The sequence below is a fragment of the Carassius carassius genome, chromosome 13, assembly GCF_963082965.1.
Source record: "Carassius carassius chromosome 13, fCarCar2.1, whole genome shotgun sequence".
Classification (NCBI taxonomy): domain Eukaryota; kingdom Metazoa; phylum Chordata; class Actinopteri; order Cypriniformes; family Cyprinidae; genus Carassius; species Carassius carassius.
In genome coordinates this window covers 26,826,062-26,837,027 of record NC_081767.1, presented here as the reverse complement: position 1 = coordinate 26,837,027, position 10,966 = coordinate 26,826,062, and the positions used below count along the sequence as shown (strand labels likewise).

The following is a 10,966-nucleotide window of genomic DNA, read 5'->3' as shown; positions in this document are numbered from 1 at the left end:
TTTTGTTGTAAAAGAAGAATAGAGAGATAGATTTTGTTCAGCTGAAATAGCCTACATCTTTGTTTAAAACAGATTACGTTGGTCAATTAAGATTAAGTCATTTGTTCATTGCAATTTGCCCTTGTCATTCAGATAATAGCAGTAGTCAAAGTGAAGACAAAGTTTTAAAACAATATGTTTATTATGGTAACTACAATTCATTACCCTGGTGACCATCATAACCAATGCGATGTCAGTAAGCCCAAACGTGAAAAGAGGTGTTTCATATTAGCAAAAAATGCTGAATGCTTTTAACAGAGCTTATGTGGGACTGTTACAGAGACAGCTGGGATTTCTCATTATACTGGTTTCAGCGTTTTTGTGAGGTAGTAGTAAGCATTTTATGCATGATATTAAAAATGGCTTACATCATTTTACAACATTGTGACCCTTATACATCTCTTTCTGAGGATCACGTATAACAGAAATATCTCATCAAACATAAATATTAGAGACAGCCTAAATAATTATAAAGGGCTGATAAACATCAAATAAAGACTCAAACTCAAACCCATGTTTGACCCATGTAATTTGTGTATCATGTGTTTAATTAACCATTGAACATGCAGTATACAACCAATGTGATAATATAACATTTTTTTTTCTTTTTGACATAGATTAATTAATTTTTCTAAGCAGGTTACTTGGTTGAAATGCTGCAGTTCCATAAATATACATATATATTAAACATAAACATTTGTCAATAATTTGTGGCACAAAATAGACAAAAATAAATAAATAAAAAAGAATGAAATGTCACTACAAAAAAATTATATTTCCGCTAACGCAAGAACAAAATAAACATGGCCATGAACTTTTTTTCTTTTAAAACACTTTGTCTATCCATTTTAACATATTGGCTCAAAGACCGGTTGCCATTAAGATTTTCAAGTTTGAGATTAGCACCCTTAACACCATCATATTATATTCTCATCTAAAAACCATCATATTATATTCTCATCTAAAAATTCAAGGCTGGAAAATCAGGTGCAGTGCCTTCCCCTCTTATGGTATTGTCATTCATGATCCGTGTTCCCTGTACCACAAAATCATTATCAAAATATTGCACTTGGATGCATGATATGTGCTTGAAAAACAGTGAGCTGCAGCAGCAATCTCTAATATCAGTCTCATGCCTTGTGGTTAGAGGTGCTCTTGGATACTAATTGTGCGCTTCTTGTATTCACTCAAAATCACAAAAGTGTGTTTTGGCAGGGCTTTTGTTATACTTTACCACAAAATGCAAAAGTGAATATCAAGGATTTATAAAGGTGGAATGACACTTACACAAACTGGTTCATGGTGATTTAGGTATCAAAAGCATATTTTATGAATCCTATTTAGTTTGAAAATCCGGCTGAAGAAGCTGAAATCTTTCCGTCAAAACCTCTGTTCAAAACAGCTGGTATAAGGATCTATATTTTTTTCCGATGATCCGGAGTTGAATGTCTTTGAGCACTTAACCCAAAGACCCAGAGTGATATTGTCTATAAGTGCACCAGAGGTGTTTGGATGAGCACATCATGTGACAGTCTTTTTAAAAAAAGAATGTCTAAAATCTCTCATATTATAATTTTTTTTCTGTACATCTAAGTATATACATTCTAAATGTGCATATTATTGCGACAATAAAACATGAGGTTGCATATTTTAAGAATACATGTATTGCGTTGGATACCTTAAGACATCTATATGAAACGGACATTGATTGTGAAAAACAACATGAAACCATGTAGACATTGATGATACAGGAACAAATGGTGCTTTGTGCAAAATTCTGACGTGCCTTGCCTTCATTTGGAATGTAATAGGGAACTCATTAACCCATATGGTGAGCATCAAGGTCATGGGTGATTTTATTTTTCCTCAAACTACACACGTCCTAATATGTGAATGTAAGGATGGGAGATGATTTTGAAAGGTGCACTTATTTCTTACACAAAGAAATTAACAGTGTTTTTAATAATCCACCAGTAATTGAAAACTCCAGTTTAACATAAACAAAAATAATTAAGTGCACCTTTAAGAGTACAAAATAGGTAACACATTGGCTGCCCCAATGTCCCATAATCTTCATCTCTGAAAATGAAATAATCTGAGCTCCTCCACTCATGCAGAACCTGATTTTACCAAGTGAGACATGTTCCTGGGACAACATCTTTGTTGACCCTGGAACAACATTGTGATTAACCAATCAGATTTGACAAACAAGTATATAGATTTTGTGAAGTTTATGCTTACCATCACTGTTTGGTTCTTGTACGTCAGTGTCATTCATGTATAATTTCCTCTGATTTTAGGGATTACTCGTGGTTAAGGTTAGGTTTAGGTGTAGGGATATGGTCAAGATTAAATTTTTGGAGTAAAATGTTGTTCCAGGGTCAACAAAATATGTTGACCTAGGAACACATCTAACTCGGCAAAATCAGGACGTGCTCCACTCATAATGGAAAAAACATTAACATAACCCTAAAAAAGGGCATATTCCTTTGTGCTTCAGTTCATATTCTAATTGCTTTTGCATTTGTGTCTGTGTGTATCAAAATTTTTCTTCAACACTCTCCAGCAGCAATCAACTCTCCCGGTCTGGCTAGTCTATCCCTTCTGTTTTGCTCCTCCTCATCCTCATACAGTGTGTGATGGATGCTCAGCAGCGGGTGTGAGGGGTTTCGACTAAAAGGCCCTGGCTGGCTCTCAGGCTCTGTCTCTTGATTGAGAGGATCTTTGACATTCGGGGAGTCTGGAGGTTGCATGTTGGTCGCTCCACCATTCATATATGATGTTGTGGAGAGGGTGGCTGTGGAGAAGGCAGGGGTGGTCAACAGTGGAGGAGACTCTTTCTTCTCTAAGGGGACAAATGGTGATATAGAATTATCAGTAATACAAATATAAACCATTGTATATACACATTGTTTTATGTCTGATATTAAAATGCTAATTTTACTAAATAAATAATAATAATAATAATAAAAAACTAAAATATTTTAAAGCCTACAAGTCAATTTATACATCACAACATTTTAATGTACAGAGTGAAAATGGATTAATTCATTTTGAGATTTGCTTAAGATTTAACAAAACATGTTATGTGTTATTAAATTATTACTGTTTTTAAAAATGAACTTGAAATAAGCTTAAGTGTGTGAATAAGATGAAGCAAAGGTAACGTAAAAATAGGTGAATATTGGGCGATCTATTGAATGTGCAATTAAGTACTGCAGGAACGGATTACTAAAACTCTAATCTAAAAGCATTTTTGCACTTCCAGTTCCATCATCCCAAGGTCATATTATTATTATTATTATTATTATTATTATTTTGTTTGTTTGTTTGAATGACTGAAATAAGGTCTGTGGTTAACACAAGTTCAAGATATATTTTCATGTTTTATTCTATGGCATAAAATATACCAGTAATATCACCTCATGATTTTTAGGCTTTTATGTATATTGAAAAATGCAAGATGTGTGGCTAAATAGACTATAGAGACATCCAGATGTCTGAGACATTTAGAAGTGTGAGACATTTAGATGTCATCAGACCAAACAGGAAAACTATACTCAGTAGTCTGCTTTTACAAACCAACTTGTAAAATTTAAATAAAGATTTGAAAGAGATGCACCATCATGCAACCATGGTGTAGTTAATTTATACTGTATTAAACCACTGTAATGGCACCAACCAATTGTGGATTCCTAGAGACAATCCTAGCATACCAGTATGAGAAGAGGAGACATGGACAACTGTATGTGGACCCTCAATATACACATTACTGAGAGCGTGCTCGACCGGGGGTGGCTCAGGATTGACCGTTTCTGTTTTTGCTTTCTGGATGGTTAGCATGTAAGGATGAACATCCAGCGAGAGGTTGAGAGTGTGTTTCTTCTCTATATTATTTGTTTCTGCAGCTGAAAATAGAATTTTTTGAACATGATCAGTAAAGGATTTTAATGACATTTGCTATACTAACCAAAACCAGGTTTTACTATGCCAGTACCTTTGTTAGTAGGAGGATGTTGTGTGCTCTTGCTGTCCAGAAGTGGAGCAATAATGCTATCTGGTACATTCTTCCTTCGGACTGGTTTAGGTTTGTCTGCCTTTATACTGTTTTCCAGTCTGGTTAGATTCAAGGGTTCCTGTATAAAAACAGAAGAGATATGAGGTACATTTCAATAATAGAAGGACCATTCGGCAAGTAAGCTCAACTAAATATGAATGAGTATGTTTTACCTTAAAAGGTTGTGGCAGAGGGTTAGATGAGGGGATCCACTTCATCTTCTTGCGGGGTCTCTTGATTACTGAGGGCTCTCCTCCCAATTCTCCCACACCCAGCATTGAGGGGTCCATACTGGGGTCAATAGTCTGGTTCCCACAGTCTCTCACAGTCGGAGTGGCATCGTGGTTGGATTGAGCCAATGCTGCCAGCAGCTGCCGCACCACATTATCATACATGAGGTCACTCTCGTTGGTGATAAAGTCCAGTCTGTTGAGAGACTTAATGTGGTCTCTGTTCTCATTACAGAACATGGCCAGAATGTTAATGTCACAAAATTGTGACTTCTGCCAGCGCCGGCGTGTTTTAATACCAACTTTGTGCAGCTTGTCGAAGACGAAATTTGACTTCCGAACTACAAACAAATGCAGCAAGTTCACAAGGATAATGAGGTTCATAGTACACAGCAAAGCGATGTCCACTGCGGCCATAATGCGCTGGAGCTGCACAGCTGGTAGCTTGCAGTTAACATTCAGCCGCAGTTCAGGGATGCTGCTAGTGTCCGGTGGCTCGCCAAGCGCGCAAGTGAACTCGTTCTGCCTCTGACGGGCATAGTAGATGCTCAGGTAAGTTATGGGTATTGAGCTGAGGCAGATGATGGCTAAATGTCGCCCCAAATACAGCTTAGCCAGAAAGTTACTCTGCCCACGGCGCTCAAGATACTTCTCAAACAGGTTCTGCTCGGGGCTCTTCTCCTTCTCTGCGTTCTCGATGATCTCCCTCCGCTCACGTTCTGTAATCCCTGGCCCCTTGGACTGGATCTGCTTCTCAATCTTGGGTGCTCTGCCTTCGGCTGCCCTGTGGTAGCAGTTGTCAATCTCTTGAAGCAGGAAGTTGAGCTCAGAGGTGAGTCGAGTGGAGGCCAGGAACTCCCATGCCAGGGCAGGTATGTACATGATGCCTGCGAAGGCCAGCAGAGCGTAGGGCAGAAACTTGTGCTCAAACAAGGAGGGCCGAAGCTGGGGGTCGACTCCAGGCACTGCATCCCGCAGCTCTGTCCAGCAGTAGCCTCTGGCATACAGGGCCTGGTCGCGTGTGAAGTTGTGTGGGGTGTAGCAATATATAGATTCCTCTAAAAGTGAAGGAAAATCCCACTTCACAAAATATTTAGGATCTCTGAAGAGCAATCAATTAGATACCACTAGTGTCCATTCCAAGAATGATACATATAACTATAAAGTTTAAATAATCTAATTATAAGACGATAATGAAGTTCATACCACAGCTATAACGATAATGACACAAAGGAATGATGGGTCTGGAATCACTTTCAGAGCTATTTTTTTCCAGCTGATCAACAATAAAATACTGAAAACCAGAATTCAAGCTGAAGAACTAAAATTGCTATAAATTAAACCTTAAATTGAACTGAAATGAAAATTAATCGTAATTTAAAAAAGCAAAAACTAATAAATATAGCTAAAACACAAGAAAATTACTAAAAATTTAATTAAAATGAAAACGGAAAATATAAAAATAAAAAGCTAGCTAAAAATAATACAAATATTAGAGTAAATAAATAAATAATACTAAAATAACATTGACACCAATATACTTTTATAGTTACAATTATTATTCTTGATGTTAACGGTAGAGGTTTTAATGTCATCAACTACATTGTTATTTTTGTTGACAGTTCAATTCAGTCAAAATCAATTAAAGGAATATTGTGTGATGCAATATTGACTAGATTTAAAGGATATTCTCATCAAAAGATGGAAATCTGCAACTAAAACTGCGTAAAAAGGAACACTGGATATTACAACTGTCCCTATCCAGGAAAATCTGCCAATTGGTTTACCCAGCAGGGATTTATTTCTTGTAACGAGCTGTCATCAGGTTGGAATGGGTTTTATGCATAGTATAAGGCAGCACAGGCCAATAATGATGAATCAGTGATAAAACAAATGCTACATTTGTCTGTGCTAGTTGGACAAAGATAGAGGTGATTCTTTCACAGCTGCTGTAACTCCTATACAGTAGTTGCTTCCACCTTATTTGGGGATTATTCAGTGGATTGCACTCCTGCACAGAACTTGTGGATGTTATTATTTGGTCGGTCTAGATGGAATAAAATCTTTATGGTTACAGCCTCTTATTTTTTATTTTGTACTTTTAAGTTTCAGATTGATTCAAATTAATATCCTTGCAATTGATCCTAAACAGCCTCAGCCAACACAACAATGAAGGCTTGGCTTTCACTTACCCTCGTTCCTGCTATATAAGTATTCCTATTAAAGAAACAATTATTGCAATGTAGTAGCCCTCAAATGATATGGAAAGGCAAATTAACTGCAGTTTCAAAAGAGTTCCTACTACAACCTTTCTAAGCATAAATGCATCTCCAACAGTTATTCAGATTTAAACTATACTGCATGTTTCTGCCCAGCAGGGTTCTCAATGTTCAGTCACAGCCAGTTGGTGCTGCTATGCAGGAAGACTGACTCAGCATTCAGAGTAAACCCCCTCCTACCACCACAACCTCTCTTTATTTTTCTCTCTCTTTTCCTACTTACTCACCCCACAATATCTCTAGCTAAAATAATTTAACCACTCCTTTGCTGGATAGCAGAGGACCGCAGGAATACAGAAAGTCCCATAAAATATAGCAGTTAATAATAGCTCAACTTAATAAAACTTAAATCTGGCACCAGTGTCACTCACTGATTTAACATTTTAAGCCATATCATCAATTCTTTATATGCATAAAGGTGTTTGCTCTATTGCTTTTACAAAATGTTAGAATTTTGCATAAAAAAATACTGAATGGAAAAATATGAATGTGAATGTGCACAACAAATATTCAGGCTTGAGTCATTTTAGTATAAGCGAGGTTACTTTTTATTCGCACATTTTCTGTTTTCAACTTATTTTAGTTTTAGACATTTTTTGTGCTATTTGTAATTTGTATTAGTTTTTCTTTAAATATGTCAATATAGTTTTTATACATTTTTATTTCAGTTCAAGTTTTAGTTATTCTAGTACCATTTTAATAAGTTAAATAAAATTTATATGAGAAAAGCTGAATAGCTGTAATATATATATATATATATATATAATATTAGTTTTTATTATATTTTTTATTCGGTTTTAGGTTCAGCTTTAATTTTAATTTAAGTGAAACTATAATAAGCCTGATTTATTTGAGGAAGATACATTTTTTAATTTGTAAGAAGTGCATAAACTGATGAAACACTTGTACCACATAAATCCCTAGACGTGCATCAGAAAGTCATGTGACTGAATAATTTACTCAGATTTTTGTCTGCTATCACCATGTCGCTGCTCACTGGCACAAAGTCGAGCTCTGTGTTTCCTCACATCCTCAGAAATCATCACCTCATGTTGAAAAGGAATGGCTTTCAGAACTCTTTCTTGCTGCAAACTGTAAGGTGTTTACTTGTCCAGACAATGCTGTGTAACACCACTAACCTGCAAAGTTCCGTGTGAAAACTAATGTGACCAGCAGTATAGGGATGATGACAGTTCCTATGGTGACGACCCGGTCAAAGGGCAACTCTAGTTTGAGTTGCACCATGAGACCCGCCAGTACACCGCTCTTCTCATCCTGTGTGGAACCCGGCAGGATCAACTCCTTCAACTTCTCACCCGCAAGCAGAGCCGTGGCCATGTCCAAGTTCTGCTCGAGGATGTTCTGCATTCGGCACCAGCAGCCCGCTCGCCACTAACCTCACAACACTCCTGATGGGACCTGAAGCTCCTCCTCCTCCCAACTCGTCAGCCACTGGATTGGCTTTTCCCTGCAACAATATAATGAGTTATATGTAAGAGGTGTTGAGTTGAAGGATGCAAGTGGATCTTCTAAGTGACACAAAGGAAGCTTTGTGGTCAGCCTGAGTTAATGGGTTATTAATGGCTGATCTCGTCAGAGGTAGATTGAAGAGAGGAAAATCAGAGTTGATCTGTTGCTTCTACTGACAGCTGGGATGAATTTCTCATCATATCTATTCCACTTCTGCAAAAACCTGTAAATGAACAAGAGAATTAACAGATACAGGTTATCAAGAAAAAGTAAACCGTAAAGATAAACTGTAAAAGTACAGTAAACTGCATTTGCTTCTACATGTTCAGACTCTATGAAAGTGTATGTTCCTTTAATTCAGTAACCAGTGGAGTGTGTCTATCTGCAGAGTCCTTCGAGAGCGTGCAATAGTGACAAGGACAAAAAGACATCCAACTAGAGGCTTAATCATTCAAGACAGTCCAGGTTAGATTACAAAGATGGTACACTGTTGTTCTTTAACTCATTGGATAGATTTACAGCATTATTTCCAAACGACAGATGGAAGCTTGATATGTTGCAGAGCGTCTTTGCCCACAGTATAAAACACGAAAATATCTGTTGCACATTTAGAAAATCCATATATCTTGCTTTGAGCTAAAAAAAATCAATAAGGAACAGCTTTCTAACAAATGGAAAGAGCAACACAAATGGCAGGAACCCCATGTTGGTAAGTAAACTTTATTTATGAAGTAAATAAGTTTTTCAACTGAATGACTATGTTAATTGTTTATTTCGAATTTTAACAAAACAATGGTCAAGGCTGTGGCAAAGAAGGTAGTGAACTGCTGTGACATACAAAATGTTGGTGTCTTTGTGATTGACTTGATTTTATTTCGGCAAATATATAATAATATTAATATAGGTTTTTATTTAAATATTTAATCAATGCAAAAAACCAAAAATATATATAAATTATTTTTTTATATATATAAATAAGAAATATGTAATTACATTTAATACATATTCAACCTGTAGAATAACTGTTTGTATTAAATGCAAGGTTAAATTTCTATGGGTAAAATTTTTCATTGTATGATATTTTATTGGATGTTGAGCAGTACACTCACTCTATCCACAAGTAAAAAAAAAATTGCAATGTGGTTGAAAAATCATGTTACCATGCACCTAGACTGGTTGAGAATCGTTCATTTGGCCGATAAAGTATATTGCACCCTGTTACATACATAGACACTGCGGTCAATATATTATGATCTGTTGATTTATATGTTTTTCAATTTCGGTTTTGAATTATTACAGTTGGTGCTGAATCTTGAATACAGTATGTGCTGATATAAGACACTAAAAATGTACTTATGCCAGGCACAGATTAAGCTTGTATTTGTCTCTAGAAAGAGCAACTTTGGCCTAGTTAGGGACAATATAGTTCATATAAGAGACTAGAAAGAAGACTGAAAACTCCCTTCACAGCAGGTTTGATAAAACTCTGAAACAAGTTGATAGTGTGCCATGCAACAGCATGCAGTAGTATCTTTTAAGGTAAAACATCCTCAGATATAATTTGTTTTTTTACTGACAGTGAATGTTTAGGAACAATAAGGTCATGCGGTGCACATAACTTACGCTCGGTCGAGGAGCTGTCCATCACTGGATCACACACAGCGGCTTAAGACATAGATATGATCAAATATACGTTACTATATACGACATGAGCGGGGAAAAAAAGAGACGGAGAGGAGATGAGAGGGTTGCTTTGACTCTAATCTTCATGATGTCACATACCTGCAGTCAGATTACTCGATTATACCGAGGAACACGCAGAGCCTGAATCCTATGATAAAATCATCAACATCAGGAAAGATCTCCTCACAACGACCAACAGATCCCCCAAAAAAACAAAGGACGCGGATGCTGTGACTTGTGCTTTGACGCTGAGCATCCCCGGCGTCTGAAGAGTTAATCTGCAGTGCGGGCGAGCCGTTTCAGCGTGTATCCGGACACACACCGGTTTGTTCCGCCTCTCGCCGTCCCTCTCACCCTCCCCTGTCAAACCTCACACACTTCTCCGGTTTCCACCATCATCTTCACACAGATGTTCAAGGACATTCATTGTCAACGCATGTTTGAATTGCACGAGACTACAGTAGGCTATATCTTTACGTGTGTGTGGAAACGCAAATAAATTTGCTTAACTAAAAGGTTACATTATGGAATTTTAAAGATATGTATTAGATTCAACTTTTTTTCCATATGGTCTGCTGCTGTACTGTATTTTTCATCGGTTTTGTTTTATATTGTGCTGTATGTTATTGTAAATAAAAATCCTCCAGCCAGGGCCGGATTAACCATAAGGGCAACTGGGCAATTGCCCAGGGGCCCAAGACCTCTAAAGGGCCCAGGGCAGCAAGGGCACGAGCAAAATACTGTATCTGGTAATCTCCCGCTTTATATTAAACAAACTGTCAACACGGGCTTTTGCGCTGCACAGAGAGACGCTGCGCTGCCTATGACTTTGAACGTGAGTTGAGAGCGGTTGAGAGTCAGTCTCATGCGGAACGACCAATGAAGAGAGGGCCTCAAGTTAAGACCCTCTCCTCATTGGTCAGTCCGCATGAGGTGTGTCAAATGTTACGCCGAGCGGGTTACGTCAGGCGTTGCTACAACAGATAAAAATCTGACATGGAGAAGCTAAGTGGGAGCGCGAAGCGGAAATTAAAAAAGGAAAAGGACATCAGAAACGCAGAAAATTTTAAGTATATACCTAAAATAGGTCATTTCTTCACTCCTGTTAATGTTGCCGAGAGTTCTGTTAAGTCAGCTTCCGTCAACGACGAGGACAACTCAGCTAGCCAGGACTTTTCTTCAAGATGCCAAATGAAAGCAAACATGCA

The 10,966-nt window shown here is 37.4% G+C and overlaps 1 protein-coding gene across 1 annotated transcript; it reads right to left on the bottom strand.

The window, feature by feature from the left end:
* Positions 1-1,680: 1,680 nt before the first annotated feature.
* LOC132156250 (pannexin-2-like) lies at positions 1,681-10,401 on the bottom strand. Its single transcript, XM_059565170.1, has 7 exons — positions 9,699-10,401; positions 7,745-8,298; positions 4,270-5,384; positions 4,037-4,175; positions 3,756-3,947; positions 2,472-2,884; positions 1,681-2,139 (listed from the first exon to the last, which is right to left on the bottom strand). Exons 2-6 carry the CDS (start codon positions 7,971-7,973, stop codon positions 2,592-2,594), a joined length of 1,968 nt encoding a protein of 655 aa, XP_059421153.1. The 5' UTR covers positions 7,974-8,298; positions 9,699-10,401; the 3' UTR covers positions 1,681-2,139; positions 2,472-2,591.
* Positions 10,402-10,966: the final 565 nt, after the last annotated feature.